This window comes from Mesocricetus auratus, unplaced genomic scaffold (assembly GCF_017639785.1).
Source record: "Mesocricetus auratus isolate SY011 unplaced genomic scaffold, BCM_Maur_2.0 Super-Scaffold_2245, whole genome shotgun sequence".
Taxonomy (NCBI): domain Eukaryota; kingdom Metazoa; phylum Chordata; class Mammalia; order Rodentia; family Cricetidae; genus Mesocricetus; species Mesocricetus auratus.
Window position 1 is genome coordinate 43,838,669 of NW_024429180.1, and position 19,982 is coordinate 43,858,650.

The following is a 19,982-nucleotide window of genomic DNA, read 5'->3' on the forward strand; positions in this document are numbered from 1 at the left end:
GACATAATTTCTGGCATTCATGTAACCCACTGGGGTTTTTAGTCATCATATCCTACATTCCTGTGGGGCAACTTTATTCTGAAAGGAAATCTAGCTCAGGGTAGGCATAAGGGCAAATATGCTACACACCAGTATTTCAGAGGGATGTGCTGTGCAGTCTCGGGACAGCCACTCTGCATCTCTGTTCTCCCCATTTTGCTCATCAAATTCTACCATCAAAACTGCCTCATGAGGACTGAGGCAGCATTGCAAAGCAACACAGCAATTAATTTCTTCAACACCGAGCAAAGGGAAAGAGAGACGCAAAAGTGGTTGGGAAGGGTTTTAAAGCCATTTTCTCATGTTTTGGATGCTTTTTCTGCAATAGCATAATTTGCAGGGCCATCTCAGCTTTCTGTTTTTCCTGTTCTTCAGAAGTTGAGTAAACAATATTTACCAGTGGGATATTAGGAGACTAAGGTACATCTGCTAAGTAATGGGAGGTTCCTTGAATGGCCAAAGGTACCGAGTTAAATAAAGTACTGTCATTATCCTCTTTGTAAAACTGGCAGCAGGAAGACCCAGCCAGGTCAAGTGGCTTTTAACAAACATGAGTGGGCGGTACTGGAGATTGCAGATTGGTACTCAGAAGAAAGGTCTGTTGTCTGCCCCCACCCTAGCCGTGTTAGTAGTCTCCCTTCTGCTGAGCTTCCAAACACAGACAGCTAACCCGACATGAATGAACACCATTCATGCATTTCACAAGACAAGGCGTCAAATGCCTAGCTGAAATAGGGATGGATAGCGCTATTCTCTCTGTTGCCTGTGCTGGCAATTCCTCTGCAAATGCTAATCCAATTTCCTGACATTTATTTATTCTTACCGCTTTCCCCCTGCAGTTACGTGAGTTGGTTATCACCCTAACCTCTGGACACGTGTACACAGATTTAAGATATTAACCTGCTTTCCAGCCAGGTTGGCCCATTTACTTAAGTCAATGAGGACATGATTGAACAGATGGGTCTTGCAATGGGCTGCAAAGGCCAAGAGAGACGTGTTTTCTTTGTAACACTCCTAACTCAGTCATGGTAAGAGAGGCCAGCTAGAATCCCCTGCATGGGTGACTTGAGGACAGACTCCTGTGGTCTGCTCTGGAAGGGTGTTTTGTAAGAGATCTTGGGTCTCATCTACTTTGGGCACTTGAGAGCCAACCCAGTGTTCACTCTTGCATCCTCAGCGATGGCTCTTAGCACCACTACTTGCCTCTTTGGTCCAATGTTAGGGTTTTTAGCTGGAGTAGGCATGTGTGTGGGAGAGAACTTTTACCTTAGCTTGCTCACACACATCCACTCCAGTGCTGGGGATTAAACCTGTAGCCTTGTACATGTTATACTAGCCTTCGAACTGCATTGCTAACCTTTTATCAACATTGTATTTTGAGATGAGATTTTGCAAAGTTGTCCAAGCTGGCCTTGAACTTGCTCTGTAGCCTAATCCAGCCCAGGAGAGAACAACAGCCCATATATCTGGTGTTTTGAATCTTTAGATGGTTCCAGAACAAACTTCATAAATAGACATGCATGTGTCCTTCTCACAGAGGAAGTAGAAGCAAAGTGAGTCTGCTAATTTCCCTAAACTCTCCAGTTTTTTTACTACACTTAGACCAATTTAGAACATTCCCTTTAGCAGTCTCATAGTAACTACAGGCCCCAAGCTCCAGGGTTCAACTGTTCTTCCTCTGGGCAGTGGTGGTGCACACCTTTAATCCCAGCACTGGGGAAGCAGAGGCAGGTGGATATCTGTGAGTTTGAGGCCACCCTGGTCTACAAAGCTAGTTCCAGGACAGCCTCCAAAGCTACACAGGGAAACTGAGAAACCCTGTCTCAAAAAAAAAAAGCCATTTCTCTGAGAGGAAGGTGTTCTGGTCCCGTTTCAGCTGCTTAGCCTCTGGACTATTCCAGATTCTCTCTGCTTTAAAATTCAGATTCTTGTCTCCTTAATTTTTTTTTTTTTTTAGAAAATGAGACAAGGTCTTGCTATGTAGCCCATGCTGGTCCTGCCTCTCTACACAGCCTAGTCTGATCTCAAATGTGAGAGCCTCCATCTCAATCTCTGTCACACTGGCAACTGAACTATAGTTAGTTATAGGCAAAACAATGGCAGCAGCAGCAACAGAAACCCTCAGTCAGCAGAGCCACTATCACTATGTTCATAAGGGAGACTGGCCTGAATCCCTTTCGCTGCTTCACGCAGCCCTATGGCTGGTACGGAGGCACCTGCCTTGTAAACTAGCTGAGAAGTGTTGTTCTTCGACCACTTTCTCCGTGGTAAGTCTGAAAGACTGGCAGCTCCCACCCTGGGACGGATGCAGAACTTGCCCCATTAAAGCAATGTGTATCTGTTCCTGGAATACAAAACTAAAGCTGCTAACTCAATTTTTTACGATTCAGATCAGCCAGACTCTCAACTTCCTCTGATTAGATAGTGATAATATACTTGATCCTACAAGTCTCATTGTCTCAGTTTAAAGCGTTTCACAAAGGTCTTCTTGCTGTCCTCATGAGCTCATCTTTCGGGCTCATGGGTATAAACTTGCTTGCATTTAATATTGCCTACCAGGTTGTAATTTCAAACTGATCAAAAACACCAATTTTTTCTATTTTATTAATCTTTCAAAAAATAATATTTGGTCTTGCTGCTCTCTACCGTATTGTAGCATTTTACAATCTTTGTCTTCCTTTGTGCTCACTTCTTTTTTAAACAAGAGGAAAGTGTTGTTATTTGTCACTGTTGCTAGTGAGAGTCTCCATGCTTACTAGTGAGACCCACTCAGTGAACACGAGCGACACCTGCCTTTGGATGAAAAGGTGGTGACAGATCTAAGAAATGGACTGTGGCTATGGGGGCTGTGGTCAAGAGAACGTATCAAGAGAACAGAACAGGAAGCTCTGAGAAACTGCAGTGCTAGCCTTCCATTTGTAAGCATGTCTGTAATACCCCTGCTTCTTGGAAATCTATGACAGTAGCTCGAATGTACTTTCACTTTCTCAGTATTCTACAGGACTTTGGAAAAGTAAGAAGGCTGTGATTCTCTGCTAAAATTATCCCAGGTTGCATTTGTGAAGGTGAGACACAGAAGAGAGGAGAGAAACAAAAGGGAGAGGGGAAGGGAGGGAGATGGAGGGAGGGAGGCAGAGGGGAGAGAGAAAGTTGAAAGGCGAGGGGAGAAACAGAGACAGACACACAAACTAGATAGGAAAGTGCCAAACTGAAGAAGGATCACCCAGATGAGAACTCCATGATGATGGCATTTTCGCTGATCAATTGACTGAAGAGGGTGGTCTATAAAGTGAGCACCAGATTGGGCAGTAACTCTGTTTAGGTTTCCCTTGATGGCTATTCAGGGTGCTTTGTTAAACAGAGGAGAAAACACAGTCTTTAACTAACCTTATAACATCTTGGAATTGAATTCCCAATTCTATACTTTGGTTACAGTTATAGAAACTTTAACTGACTAAGTTCGGCTATCCTATTGGTCAATATTTCAATGTGATTAATACTATGTTCTTATATGTACATATAGAAAAAAGACTTTGGAAGGAAGGGCAAAGAAGGATGTTAAATAGTTAACTAGCTGGTAAGTGATACTATGAACAATGTTTTAATATATGTCCTTCATGTTTCTAGGTTTTCTTCAGTTGAGCATATATTTTTGCACAGAATGGAAAAGCAAAAACCAAGAGGCCAATAGACCCAGGAAACTCCACTACCACACGTTTCTCTTCTGATGCATTCACCTCTTCAAATAAATATTTTCCCTTTTTCTTCCTACTTTCTTGTTTTTCCTCTCTCCCTGCCTTCTCTTCTTTTCATGGTCTTCATTTCAGAAGAAAAGAAAGTTGTTCTAATCCCCCAGTTGCCTCTTCTAAGCAGCAGCATAGAGAAATCTTGGAGCAGAATGTCCTCCCAGCTGTAGCCTGGTTCTGGAGGTAGATGATGGTGTCAGGCTGACTGGGAGCAGGGCACCTGCTGTGTGCAGGCAGCCCCAGTGTCAGCAGGCTAGAGGCTCCATGGTAAGAGAGCAGTGGAGTGGGGGATGGGTTTCTGTGCATTGGCAGACAATACCGAATGGAATTGCAGTCAAGGCCAGACCACAAGGATTCATTTCAGCATCTGTGGCTGGAAGGAGAGAGACAGAGACGGCAACGGTGGGGCAGAGGAGGCCAGACTGTGTCTGCGGCAAAACTCCACTTTGATTTACTACACTGAAGAGAAGACCCTTTTCACTATAAATTTGGAGCTTGTAGTGTAATACTGCACATAAGTCAGGAGGCAATTTCCAAAGGAGGTGGTGAAAGGGAAGGTCATTCAAAGGTCACCACACTACTTGCAGAGTGGTGCAAACAAAGGTCCTGCATCCCGACTGTCCTGGGGATGCTGCCAGCTATTGGACAACTGAGACTCCTTCTAGCACAAGTGAGAAAAGGCCACAGAAGGCACATGAGTCTAATGGTCCTAAGGGTGGTGACATGATTTCTACCCCTGGCTCCTCCACTGATTCATCCACTGGCCTCATTATTTTTCAGAGGGATGATTACTAATGAGGATGCATTTGACGATCAGATTAATTAAAGGCGGCATAAGAGAACTCGGGATGAGCATCCAATAGTTAAGTTCCAGGAGGGCTTTTCTTTCCCTTCCCAGAAGTGAAGAGATTTATTTTCCTTGTTTAAATTCAATAAATGCAAGCTGTGTGTGTGTGTGTGTGTGTGTGTGTGTCGTTTTCCTTTCCCTAATTCTTACTCTGCTAATGCAAAGACTGAATTTGGACCTGTGGCACAGAGGCAGCAAACAGGCTGCTAATGTTAAAATCCCCTAATACCGGGACTAGAATGTTCCACCAGGCTTCTGCTGCTATGGCTATACTTCTGAGGCACTGACGTTTCAAGCAAGCATGTCCCAGAATGTGATGGCATCAGAGAGGGGGGAGAGGCTGTGGTCAGAGACCCGGGCTAGAGTTGACACGCTGCTAGATGACATTGTGCCTTGGGACAGTCTCCTGACTTTTATCAGACTCAGTTTCTTGTCTGGAATTCTGGGTTTGGGATCCCGAGATGGGGAAATAACATAAAGGCGTTGTGGGGTGGTGGTGGAAGGAGGAACTTCTTGAGAGAGTCGATGAATGAGCACAGGCCACACAGGGCCGGGGCACATGGACCAAGGACTGTCTAGACTTAACTTTATGAAGCCCAAGTCTTCAATTCGTTCATTTATTTTCATTTTTGGCTTGTCATATTTTCCCCTAGGATCCAGAAGTGGCTCTCTGCACCACACAACTGCCTTTCAGAGTGTTTACACATGTGATCTCATTTTATGACAACACAAACTCAGAGAGTTTGGCAGGACCCACTGGCCAGGTGAAGAACCTGAGGCTTTGACTGTCACATGCTCCCAAAGCAGGACAGGAAACAGTCAGGTAGGTTCTGCCTTGGCCTTCACTCACTCAGTGTTGTCATCTTCTCCATGCCCTTGGCAATGTGGGCACAGCTTGTCTCTCATCTGACTTGAGTCCTGGGAAGACAGCAAGACACCCAGTGGCCAATCCTTGCCAGAAACGAAGGGAACTCTGAGATTCGTCTCTGCTATCATCAGGTATAGTCGTGTTTGTCTCCTCCAGAGTCCAGCAGGAAAGTGCTGTGAAAACTCTCAACTCCCTTACAGATGTCAGGTGCGACCATTTCATGAAGGTGACAGAGAAGCATGGATTGCGATTCTGGTTCCAAATGGAGCTAACAGTCTCTTCCAGAGTCGCACTCTGAATGGGGATGCCTCCTTCTTTGGATGTCTGGGAGAAGACCATCTGCAAATGTCAGAAAACCGAGGGCTGCTGGCACACTCCACAAATGACCTTGAGGTCACTAATGAGCTTCCTTCCGCCATGTCACGTGGGCTGCTGTTGGAATGCATGAAGCCAAAGTAAGGGCAGGAACATGGGAAGAAAAGGAAAGGACAAAACCCGAGGTAGTCAAATGAAAAGAAAGGAAGACCGTGGTGCTCAAATTAAGAGGCTCTAGTGCCCCGGATGTTTAATGACTGAGCTCTCTTTTAAAGGCACTTTTAAGGTGTTCCTGTGGATGAGGTTTTCTGCTTTTGGGGAAATGCCAGTGACTTTTAATGTTAACGTGGGGAAACCTTGTGAATAATTCTCAGTGAAGAAAGAAAGGACCTGCTTTTGGGTAGATGAAATGGAATGGGCTAAGCACAGGGCATGCCTCTGCAGTTGCAGCTTGCAAAGACACCGCGTTTTTCTGTGTGCATGTCTATTTATACACACGCATCTCTTTTGAACTTTTTAAAGCTGAAGGCTTTACAGCTTTTGAAAGAAACCCCTCTCTACATTGTTGTGAAATGTCCTTGCCTTGTGCAGTGGTACTGAATTCGACCCTGTTCTGATGGATCATGTTTTCCTGCATTAAAAACATTATGATAATATTGTTAATGAACGTCTTCCTGAATGAATTGACAACCTGATCATCGTGTTAAGGGTGCTTCCTTCTTTCAACTGGACAGCTGAGGGTCACAGATTCTCTGTAGAAGATAGACTTTCCTGATTCATTATAGCCTAAATTCTGGACTGATCCATCTGTACTTTCTCACATTCACCAGCTGGTATCTAGATATGTCATAAAAATTCTTAAGACACAGCTAATAATGCTGAGACATTTGAATGTCTTCTTTTAGGGGATTTCTCCTTTTCTTTTCTTCCTGTTCTTCGGTGTTTGTGCCCGTGTCTTGGATTACGCAACAGCAGTTGAGGCTGGCGTCTTCTGAAGGCATCTCCCATGCCTTTCCTTTGTCTTCTTCAGCCCCATCTAGACCGTCCTGAACTCCTCAGCTTCACACAGTCCCTGGAACCAAGGCTTCTCAGAACCACCAGATTTTGTTTTTACCCTTCTCTGCCTCTTCTCCCCTTCTCCCCACCCCCACCTTTTTTGGGGGGGGTTCCTTTTTTTCTCAGTTCCAGGATCAGGGAAAAGATGGAGTGGCTACCAGAGTCAGCCATTTGTTTTCATTGCATATTTCAGCCTCTTCCGCTCACATTTCCCTACCTATACAATTTCAATTATGCACTTTCCCTCTCATCCTGGGTCACTGTCGTGGTTTGAATGGAAGTGGCTCCCATGGGCCCATAGGGAGTGGCACTATTAAGGAGGTGTGGCCTTTTTGGAGGAAATGTATCACTGGGGGTGGGCCTTCAGGTCGCAGATACTCAAGCCAGGCCCAGTACTCTCCTCTTGCTGCCTGTGGATCCAGATGTAGAACTCTCAGATCCTTCTCCAGTATCGTGTCTGCCTGCACACCACCACACTTCTTGTTATGAGGGTGATGGAATAAACCTCTGAACTGTGAGCCAGCCCCAGTTAAATGTTTTTCTTTATAAGAGTTGCCATGGACATGGTGTCTCTTCCCAGTAATAGAAACACTAACTAAAGACAGTCACCATTTTCACTCCAAAATATTCTACTCTAGACTCTTCATTCTTTCTTTTTAGACAATCATGAAACTTTCTTGCTGCTCTTCCTTTCCCATGTTTCTGGATGGCCACACAACTTTTAATATCTGCCTGCTTCATCTTCCTTTATCTTGGCCACATGCTAGCTGAGTATTCCGTCAAGGACTAGGTTAAAATTAAAAGTCCTTGAAACAGGCTCCTGTTCAAGGTAACTGATGTAGAGTTTGTATGTGTGTGTGTGTTCCCTTCCTGCAGAGATTCAACTCAAATACCTGTCAATAAATAAACTTGTAAGAGCAATGAGAACAGAAGGAGAATTCTGGGAATTCACAATATGTGATCAATTTGGGTACTTATGGGATTCCAAGTTTTCCTTAAGATGAAACATTTGGTCAGTGCATCCTGAGTTAAGTACTGTCTGGGAAGACCTCAGGTAACATGGGTAGGAGGTTCACCTTCAACAATGAGCATACACACACAACTTCTAAGAAAGCAAGCCAAGCCCTTCATGCTAAGTCTAAATGGATGGCCCACAATCTATTTGCTTGGAACAAGGCTCTATGTGAGAGGCTTAAACACACATATGAACATATTCACATACACACAATACACAACAGACATATCATATTATATACACAGACCACATACATACCATATACAGACCACATACATACCACATACATATCACATAAACATACACATCACACACATAAAACATACCACAAACACACAACATACACAAATACACCATACACATACAAAACACACTACACAGACTACACACATACCACATATACACACATTACACACACACCACAAGCCCCCCCACACAAATACACACATATGCACACATACATGCACAGGTGTGCACAAAAACAAAACAAAACCCAAACAATTCTGAAATTACTAGAAATTATTTAGGAGCAAAAACAAAACCTTTAAATTTTCTAAGTAGAATGCTCAAAAAGATTTGAGAAGATAATTCAATGGTAAGATAAAAATAATGGCAACCTAAAAAGGCGATAGCCAGAGGAGAAGTAAACTTCCAGAAATCAAGTAATATTATTACCAATTCAGAAGCTCAACAGATAAAGTCAAAACAGAAAACAGTAGAAAAAAAGGTAAGAAGTTATACCCTAGCAGGTCTAGCTGACTGGTAAGCATTTCAGAAAGACATTCAACTCTAGCAATAAAAGGAGAAAATAATCAAGAAACCAGAGACTACAGTTAGAAGCACACTCCTAGCACATCTCTCTTTGTTCTCATCACAGGTGCTGCTCTCTTAGCTCTCTGTAGTGGAGTCTTTCATAGCTTGCAGAGAGAACCAGGAATGCTGTACCTTCAAGAATTTCCATAGCTTTTAGGAAGCAAGTTTCACAAAGAAATGATCTCTTTTCCTATGTTTCTCTAAATATGGATACACTAAACATCTCTACCACAGCTCACCAATGTAACCACAGGCAATACTGCTACCACAACCAACATCCTCACCACAACCGACCTTCTCACCTCAACTAATGTCACCACCACAGCCAGCATTGTCACAACAGTCACCATTACTACTACAACCAGCCAACATCCTCACTACAGGCAACAATCCTCACACAGCCAACGTCATCACCACAACAGTATTCTCATTAGAGCCAATGTTCTCACCAACACTCTCACCACAGGCAACACTCTCACCACAGCCATCATTCTCACCACAGCCAACACTCTCACCACAGCCAACACTCTCACCACAGCCAACACTCTCACCACAGCCAACACTCTCACCACAGCCAACACTCTCACCATTACCATTTAATATTCTCACCATAGCCCACATCATAGCCAGCACTTTCATAATAGAAATTCACCAGTCAGAATTCTCACCATAGCCAACATCATAACCATATTCAGCATCATCACCACAGCCAATATTCTTACCTTGGCCAACATTCTCACCACATTCTTACCACAGCCAACTTCAACACCACAACCACTACCACTGCAGCTGCCATCACCTCCATAGTTGCCACTATCACCACCCTATACTATATCTGATGCCATTATTCTGTTTTCATTTTTAGCACATGTACACCATTACATGTGGGTAGGGAGAGGGATATACTATAAACTTTTTTCTATAGCTATAAGAAAGTAATTATTGAGCAAGTGAGCGGTTTAAACAGGCATGCAGAGAAGACAGGCTTAACATCTCCAAGAGGTCAAATATACTTACTGATGTTCTAACTTCAAAATGCTAGAATGTATTTCATAAATATGTACTCCAAAGTCAAACTCTCACCCAAAACTTAGCAGAACTGGGATTCATCTTACTTTATTGAAGACTTTGTATCTTCATAAAGTAGTAACAATAACAATGATCCATGTGGCATAACAAATAAAGACAATCACATGTATGTTCTACTCTGATTACAAAGAGAAAAATACCCACTTGATTTCTAAATTGGTGTTCCCTATAATAATCCTCTTTTGCTCCTGTTGTTCTTCTGATCCATCCTTGCTAAATGTTGTCAAGAGAGTGAAGTGCCCTGGGCCTTACTAATGTCAAGCCAGAACATTGGTGAGCCATTGCTCCACACAGGCCAATGGTTCACCGGCTTACCATAGCTGATTTTCAGGCTGTCTTTGATAACACTATTAAAAAGCATCCACTTAAAGTATTTATGGAGGCCCTCTAACAATCATCATTAATCATACACAGTTTTGTGATCATCAGTTTTAATGGCATCCCGTTGTCTTTCTGAATATTTATCAGTCCTTTCAGCTGTCTCACACAGGCTTCAGGACGATATTTGACTTTCTTAAATGAAGGAAGAATGAGTAAAGCTAGTATCTGGAAACCCAATTAAAAGTTGATTAGACACTTCTGATGAAGATCCTACACAATGTGAATGCAACATACAGAGAACTCAAGGTGAAACTGAGTTTCCTCTCTGCTGGCTAATGTTTAGTGTGCCACATGGTACTGTGCAGGCTGCTGGTTGTGGGAAAGAGTAGGGGTAAAGACAATAGTAGTTTTACCCATCTGAGAATTCTATGATCTATCATACCAGCCTACCAGACAAGATGTAACCATTGGTACAATAATGGCCCAACTATTTGGGGAGTAACCAACAACTCCCTGATTGGATTTGAGGCCCACTCTACAGAAAGGGATCTGTTTAGTACTGTAAACCCAGTCCAAAAGCCATCACTGAAGAGGTCTTAGCCACTAGTGTTGAACCAAAGACTTCTAATTTGCTGAATTTACATAGCATCAAAACACCTTTTAAATATGTTTATATACACAGCCTTTCAAAAAGCCTCAATCAGAGACATTTCTTCACGAAGAAAACAGGTGAATACAAAGACCCATGGCTACACAGATCCTGAGAATAAAGGACAGTTGAAGGTTTAGACATAAGTAAGACATTTAGAGTACCTCTTGTCACTCAGGGAACACTATGCAAGAGGGGACAAAAAGAATCAGAAGACGGGGAGAAGGGCTGTGTAATTTCATCTCCTAAGCATGACACAGGCATTGCAATTGACTCAATAAGCAACTGTGCACTCTGGCACTGGGCCTAAAAGAGTCTGCTCTGCCCTGCAGTTGGTTATGAATGAAGAAGGGGCTCATGGGGCCCAACCATTTATGCGGATTTAGTAGCAAATAACAGATCCTGGGAGAGGGGGAGGCATAGGATCTGGTTGTACACCCACTGGCAATCCTATCAGGTTAATTATAAACCCAGGATCATACAGATGACCACAGTTAAATTCTTTGGGGGTACAAAACAAAACCCAAATGAGATGAGAAAGGTTTTTCTTTTCTTTATTTTAATGAAGGGAACAGCTGACAAAGATAGGAGGGAAATAGGAATGAGTGAGGGAGAGGACGACCAAATATATTACATACATTATAAAATTGTGAAAGAACAATTAATAATAAACACCTGCTTTTTAAGACTATGTTTAAGAATATGGTCTTTCGGGCTATGCTCATGAACAAAAATATTTAAATTTAGATATGGATGAGGCAAACATGATACTACCACCCATTTACTATAGTGAGTAACAGTGACAAAACAAACGGACTATACTGACCGACAAGGGCACAGAACACCTGGAATACTACTGCAGTCTCATGGGAATCAGGTGCAGGCATTCTAGAAAACACACTGCCATTGTCTTAAGAAGGATGCTTTCTGTGCCATTCCAATCACAGGTAGTCACCCAAGTAAAAATGAAAAGTTAGTCTAAATAGAAGGCCTGTAAATGAATATCCATAGAAAATGTGTGCATATTTACCCCAAAGTGCAGACAATATAGGTGTCTGTGAACCAGTGATTAGATATAATCTGTAGCTTTCCCTTACAATAATTATACTCAGCAGAAATTGGAACAAAGGGCATAGCAACCCAGAGGAACCTCAAATGCACACAAAGTGAAAGCAGCCAGCCTTAACAGGTTGCAAACTGGAAGATCTTGGACATGACAAGCTGTTAAGTGTAGCTTTCAGCTCACTGGATGCTACAAGTAGAGTTGAATGAAAAGGGGTCTGAGGGGATGGCTGTGGAAATGACTGACATATTGATGGCCATATGATGCTTACATGACTGCATGCATTTGTCAACATTCATAGAACTAACTACATTCGCAGAAGAAGTTTTATTTTACTAGATCTAACAAAACAACTTAGTGTAGCAATCTGAAGATGAACAGAGCTTAAAATAATAATTTGTATTTGTTAACATAAAGATATAAATGAAAGTGAGAAATGGCTGTAACCTTCTTAGCCTCCCAGCAGAGAGAGGCTAACTTAATTGTTGTCATATGGCTTGGTAAAGGCAATCATGTTACCATGGCTACAAGCTGTTGGTTCCTCAGGTATGAAATGTCTAATATTATTAAATTATGACTCATGTGTAGTGTAGAGTCAAACTTAGAAACAACAGGACAAAGTCACCCTAAGGCTTTTCATTTTTAAGAACTCTGTTTCATGATTTTTTTTCACAAACACGTAAGAAATGGAGTGACGTTGGTGAACATATTGACAAGGGCTTAAAAGAGGGGGGAAAACACCAGAAACTTTGGCCTAAACTTGAAGGTAATTCCGAAAATTGTCTGTTATTTCTAAGGCTATTTAAGACTCTTTATTATATGTGTGTGTGTTTGTATATATGTGTGTGTTATTGTTGCTGTAGTAATACTCTCAAATGTAGCTGAATTACAGAAATCATATATCAGAGGTGTTGTGGTTTGAATTTTGTAAATACTCAAAGTGCTGATAAGCTGAAGGCTTGGATACCATCAAGGTCTGATAATGGAAGGTGGTGGATCCTTTAAGTGAGGCCTAGTATAAAGAATTCAGGTCATTGAGATGTGCCCTCAAATTGGGAAGATTGGTACCCTGACTCCCTCTTTTCTCCTTTGCTTCCTGTCTGCCTAGAGATGGTCAGTTCTGCTTCCCCACATCTCCACCATGACATTTTACACAGCTACAGGTTCATAACAACAAACCCAACTGAGCATGCACAAAACCATCTGAATCCATGGGCAAAACATACAAGTTTACAAGTTTGTTTATCTCAGGTATCTGTTACAATGATGACTTGACTATATGTTTTACTGGTGTGAGGATTCTTAGTGGTGAGATTTGAGCTAGCAGTAGTAATGCATTCCTATATGACAGAAAATGTTAGAAATAGGAATCTTAAAAGGCATGTACATTTTAAACATGGGTTAACTTAGAGTAGCCATGTACCTGCTTAAAAATCAATAAAAATGAAAGCCATTGTAAAAGCCACAGACAAAATGCTTCTATGCAGCTCTGACCTGCTCTTGCCTTATTCTTTATGATGCCATAAATCTCACACAACCACAGGCACCATGTTGTTTGTGACTCTTATCCCTAGTCCTTTCATCTTCTACTCAATACATACCTTAGATTACCATGTACTTCTTATGATTCTTCACACATTCCATCTCATCTGTATATTGAAGTCCTAGCCTTTTGAACACAGAATGTGAGGTTATTTGGAAAAGGGGTCGCTGCAAACATGATGAGCTACAATGAAGTCAAACTGGAGAAGACTCCTAACCTTGCATGAGCTGAGTTCTTATAAAAATCAGAAATATGGACATACATATATACAAGTAGAACATAATATAAAGACAAAATCAGAGGTCATGAAATGTGTTTCCAAACTAAGGAAAGACACAACTGCCTGCAACCCACCGGCAACTTGGAAGAGCAGCTTCCTTCTCACAGCCTTGGAAAGAGCCAACCTTATTGATGCCTCGATCTTGAACTTGGAACTCTCAGAAAGTGAGGTACCATTTTTGGTGTTAAATTCAAGCCACAGCACAAGAACAAACAAACCTTTGTGTTAACGTGCATTTCCTACCAACAAAGCAATCATGCCAACGAAACTGTAGCAGAAATTGTTCCTCTGGAAGACCAAGGATTCCCAACGCTGCCCTATGTGGAGAAGATGCGTGGATCACGTTCTAGTGCTGAGAACCCAGCAGGTGTCTCCTCAGTGTAAGTAGAACAATCTTACACGTTGCAACAAGCCTCGAGGTTTTATCTACTTTTAAAGAAATTAGAAGGAAAAGAGGGCCTGCTTCCTGAAGTGTGACAGTAGTTTGCAGCTGTGTCTGCCATCATAGTCTTTGGGGAAATGGACAGATTATCATGCTGGCAAGCCCCAATCCCGCATCCCCGCATCCCTTGTTGGGGCATATGGACAACCCCAGGAACCTCACACAGCAGCTGTTATATTAGCTTTCCAAATGCAGAGACCTGAGCAATGACTGCAGTGACATTTTCCTGGCTGGCTGTGACCTCTGAATCTCACTGATTAGTCTAACACACACTGTGCACATCAACCATTTAGGACTCAGAGCCAGGACCCAAAAATTGCTTTAAAATGGCAAGACTTGTTTAAGACATAATCTCTACGACCTGGTCATTGCTCAATTCCCAACATGCTATGCTTTTCTTGTTTGGTTTTGTTCTTAATACCATTTCTTCTCAGTTATTTTTTCCTAATCTGTTTCATGTTTCTGTGGTAGTCATCCCTAATCATGAAAACACATTTGTAGGCAATTCCTTCCTGCTCCTGGTTTAAGAGAGCGACCAGTATGAATGTGGGGAATTCAGAAAGCAAGCACTCTATTGACTATAGTCAAACTTCCCACCAACTTAATAGCTTTCTCTGGTTTAAACAAAAACAATCTTTTTTTTTCCTGGAAAGCATTGGTTGGGTTTATATATTTAAAGGAGCAATTAAAAGATGCCCATGTGCAATGCTGACAATTTATGCTCTATTATTTTAAGTTAACTCAATGACCCCAATGCCTGAAGAACATTATTTATCAACTAAAGTTTTGAGACACACATCCATCCACGAATTTTTTAAAATTCTTTTTCCCTAACTGTCCATATTTGGATTTTCCGGATCTCCATATTTCCCATAGCACATGCCCCCCCATTTAATACTCAGAGCATAGCTGCTACCTCCTTCCTAATGACAGCTATGAATTCTACAGAGTCCATAGAGCTCTGGATGGAGTGTGTCTGACTGCAGTCTGATATTCCTCAACAAAAGCACAGCTTTTCACTCCTATAGCTATATAGACCCAACTCAGGATGCATCCATTCCTTCAGCAATCACTCTGTGTGTGTGTGTGTGTGTGTGTGTGTGTGTGTGTGTGTGCAGGTACATGTGCACATGCACATTCATGCACATGGAGGCTAGACGTCTATTTTTGGCATCATTCCTCAGGAACTATTCACTGTGGTTTCTGAGACAGGATCTAGCCAATTAAGCTAGGCTTGGAAGCCAGCAATACCCAGGGCTGCACCTGTCTTCACCTTCCCTGCTGGGATTGTACGTGTAATCCTGCCAGCACACTCAGCTTTCTTACATAGGTTCCGGGAATTGAATTCAGGTCATCAGGCTTGCCTGGTAAGCACTTCACAGACTGAGCCATCTCTCCAAACCCAACAATCAATTCTCAAACCTGACTAGACCCTAAGAATAATTCAGAGATGGGAAGGATATCATTTGTATTGATGACGTAGGTAGAAGAACAACAACCAAACACAGGGCTTTTGTAAAGACCAGCTGTCAAGCTTTGAACTTAAAACTCCTCTAACTATAAAACATGTTATTACATTCAACACAAATTTGACCACATATCATGGATAGATGGACAGACAGACAGACAGACAGACAGATGAGGACACACACACACACACACACACACACACACACACAATGTTTCTCAACCTCCCTAATTCTTGCCCTTTATTTCCTTTTGCTGTGGACTTAGCTTTTTGGTCACCCTTTTTCCTCCTTCACCCTTTCCCTCTACTGGCTGTCTTTCATCCCCACAGAAATGCACACAGGCCCATTCTGTCAGCATCCTGAGGCCAGTACCTGCTGCATGCCTTGCACGGTTTGCTGTAGGAACTGCAGCTGCTGGTCCTTGGTGAGGTTCTCCTCTGTTCGGAAGAGCTGTTCCTTCTCTTGCTTCAGCAGCTCCACCTCGTTTCTGTAGGCATCCAGTTGCCACCGGAGGCTGTCATTCTCCTCTTTGAGGGCATAGGCCTGAGCAGCCAGGGCTGAATGGGAGACACAAGAAGTTTGGGGAGTCACCTTCCCGCCCAAACTGAGGCATGCTTTGGTGTGAACGTCTCACCTAAACTGAGATTCACATCAACTCAGAATAAGCCTTGATCGCTTTGCCTTGGGCTTTTAACAGTTGGTGTGGACCTCTTTAGGAAATGATTTTGAAGGGATAACACCTCTTGTATGCCACATAAATACCATGAGCAACAGTCCCAGAATACCTTTAATCTATTCAACTTTTCCTATCGTACATATGAATTCTTCCAGCAAGCATAGGACTCATCCCTCACAACCCCCACCTCTTGACCTGTCCCTACAACTCGGGACACATTGCCATAAGCTGGTCTGCCATGCTTAGTGCTGAGGATGCTCAGAATTCTTGGCAACGGTTACATCTACCGAATGACTGTCCTCTCTTGGGCTGTCTGACTTCCTAGCCTCTTGGACTGCTCCTTCCTTTCAAATAAGTGGCTGTTTCGCAGGCTGAGGTGTGCAGCAGCCTCCCACGGGCGGGAGGAACCGATGTGCACAGCACTCCTTCTTGCTCTATTGCTGGGACAAATTGCACAAATTGTTTTCTCTAACTGCTATCAGAATGGAAACCTAGTTCCACCTGCTTCACCGACAGATTAAAATTCTTTCTTCTCTACAAGGCTGAGTGGTTGCTCTGCTCCTCCCTGAAACCTGAAAGTCTCAATGTGTTGTCACAGGCTTAATCTGTATCATCTCCCATCTCCTTCTCTCTGAGAAGTCAAGGCGGTTCGCGCTGGGTCTTACACACCTCCAGGCTCAAGATGCATCTAACACTGAGCGATAGGGTGGTATGAGGCAAAGATGGAAGAGAGGAATCCCGGCTTTATGCTTTGTGGGCTCTGCAATATAACAATGGCTTGCTGGGCACTCCCACGGGAAAGGTCCCTGGGGCTTCTTCATATAAAGTAGTCCACTGAGTTGTCCTAGCAGGCCTAGATGTGAGTCTACTGGTCCCTATTTCAACAGGTGATGATCACACAAGACACAGAGAAATCCATCACTTGTTTGGTCAAAGTAACCGAGACAGACTGTCAACCTGGCCTCTAGTCAGTCAGTTTAGTACTAATTGACACTGCCGTGTCAGTTCACGTGAGTTCAGTTCTTAACAGCTGTTCAAAAACAGCATCTCTCACATACTCTCCACGTAGCAGCCCACCGTTCGTCTCCCCACATGGAAGCCATTGCTTACCTCTGAAAGGAAGAGAAAAGTAAAATAACCCTCTCAAGGCTTGCTGCTAGAAGTGTCTCCATGGATTTGCCTTTGGAAGGCAAAGGGATAGAGTTCCCTGAGTTCATGTCTATGTCCCATCTGCCACTTAACATGACCTAGGGCCAGAATGAGGTCATCTAGTTACCTGTAGGCTCCACTGCACATATGATGACCACGGAGCTTTAGCCAGGTATTCTGAGGCCCCAGGAAATTCTCCCCCAAAGAGCGAACATCTAACTATGTTAATAATAGCTTACAGTTAAGTGTTATACAGTATTCCACTTTGCAAAAATGATAATCTATGCATAGTTCTCACACTGAAATACTAATCAAACAGAACATGCAATTAACAAGGAAACTCCCAGCATAAAGCCATTAGGGATCAATTAGTCAACAAGCAATACTGTATACTTCCTTAGGACCAAGTCTGTCTGGGCATCTTAGATCACAAAAGAGAACACAGGATATGTCACTTTTCACAAGTTCTTTTGAAATACAATAAAAACTGGCACACCTAAAGGAATCTAATGTATTCAAAGGACGAAAAGGGTAGAGTGATGTTTTGCATAAAGTACGTACTCAATAAATGTTGGTTGAATAAATAATCAGCTTAGTATCAAGGCATATGATAAGGGAATACATCCTTGGGAAGGTTGAAAAACAAAAGGAGACTACAGGTTGATAGAATAAAAGTGTGCTTTGGAAGATGAAAACCCTGTAAGTGGAGAAGGATCGCTCAAGAGCAAGACCATAAGCAAAGACCCAGGAGTGGCAATTGGGGGTGGGGTGCATTCTGCACAGTAATGAGAGACACTTGCTTAAAAAGGCAAGTGTCTGCCTAGAAGCAATGAACAAGAGGTGGGTGGGGCCTGGGAGAGGATGGGAGCATTAATGCCCACCAGGGTGAGAAGTGCTGAAGGTGTTTGGGGTAATGGAAGGGTGTGAGGAACTTGGTGGTTTAGGAGGATTACTTTGGCAGTGGCACGTGGATTGCACTGGAGGCTCAAGAGAATGAATACAGGAAATACAGGAAATTTGATTGGTGTATAAGGGTGTACAAAGCCAAGGAGTAGGTGCTTTTACACTTTCTGCGAACTTAAAAAAGATCAGAAATGACCCAGAGTTTACCCAGGAGTGTGGGTTCAATCTCTCAGACATTGTGCAGCCAAACCGCAAATCTCACCCACACCCCCAGACACCAGGGTGTCCTGAACAGACAGCTCACCACTCCCTGAGGCAAGGGCACGGAGGCATCATTTGAAGGAGGGATGCTGTAACAGGGCAAAATCACTGAGAATGCAAACGATGAAGAAAGGGTTGGCACTACACAGGCACATTACTACATTTAGAGGCATTCAAAGACACTTAAGTCATTTCCTTAGGAAGCTCTATTTGGCCCCTTTTCAATTCAGGGTGGCATTTTTATTATCATAACTGATAGCAGGTGTTTGTGGAGAAATCGATTAGTATGCAGGGATGAAAATTACATTTTCCAAATGAATTGCAGAGTCTGCAAGATATCTTGGAATCTGTGTAGCAAAATGCAAGCAGCTATAAAGCATGTGCCAGCAGCATTATTTTAATAAGTTATCTGAACATAAATACATATAGGCAAAATACCATCCATTATTTTAGGGCTTGTCTTATAAGCCTAGGGGATGGTCTAGCTGAGAGTTCTTATTCTTGGTTAAGCCATAACCAGTGTGCCTGGCAAGCAGACGATGGTGCTGGGCACACTTCTGGAACAGGAATGCAAGATCATTATATTTTAAAAAGGGGCAAAGGAAAGGAAACAGCTGTGATTTTTTCCCACCCTTCAAAAAAAATCAATACCATAACCAATCCCATCACCGTCTTCTTAATTAGGGAAAATAACTGATTTATGTTCCTGATTAAATAATTTCAGGCTTAATATTTATAAAACCCAAAATTGGTCATACCTGTGATGGCAAAATAGTTATTTTCTAAACAGTGAGAAATTGTGCATTGAATCCACTTAACTTTAGGCAACCTGTTTCCTGTTTGAAAATGTTACTCTGAGTCATGCAGTGGCCCCCAAAGTAGCCCTTTGACAAGGTTGCCTGGAAGAGACTGTGTTGTTTCTTGGACTGGAAGAACCAGAATTCTAATATTGCCTGTCAGTTTCTGTGTGTTAGAAACCCAGAAACTTGAAAGGTCAACTCATTTTTCTTCTTTTCTGTTTTAATTTTTTTTCTGGGACACTGTACTAAATTAAACAGTCTTGATAAATGTGTCACCAAGCTTCTACAGTAAAATTTACCTTAGGAGGCCATGCAAGAAAATTTCTATTCAAACAAGTCTAGGAATTAAAAATGAATGCCTGCCAGGTGTTGGTGGCACACAGCCTTTAATCCCAGCACTGGGGAAGCAGAGGCAGGCGGATCTCAATGAGTTCAAGGTCAGCCTGGTCTACAGAGTGAGTGCCAGGATAGTCTCCAAAACCTACACAGAGAAACCCTGTCTCAAAAAGCAACAACAACAACAAAAAATGAATGCCTATCTACCTCTGAATAAATACATCCAGAGAGTGTGTTGTGTTCCAATAAATCTGTAGTATTTAGGAAGAGCCATCCATGTGGACTACAAAATTTCAGTTTTC

At 42.6% G+C, this 19,982-nt stretch overlaps 1 protein-coding gene across 5 annotated transcripts in view; it reads right to left on the reverse strand.

Annotated features, from left to right (window-relative positions):
* Positions 1-19,982, reverse strand: part of Enox1 (ecto-NOX disulfide-thiol exchanger 1) — a 557,937-nt gene that overhangs the window by 62,705 nt on the left and 475,250 nt on the right. For all 5 annotated transcript variants that reach the window (XR_005881833.1, XM_013114092.3, XM_013114091.3 and 2 more), the window contains one exon: positions 15,928-16,112. Coding sequence is in view for 4 of the 5 variants with exons in the window: in XM_013114092.3 (XP_012969546.1) it covers positions 15,928-16,112 (185 nt within the window). In the remaining variant the exon portion in view is untranslated. The remainder of the gene's footprint in view (positions 1-15,927; positions 16,113-19,982) is intronic.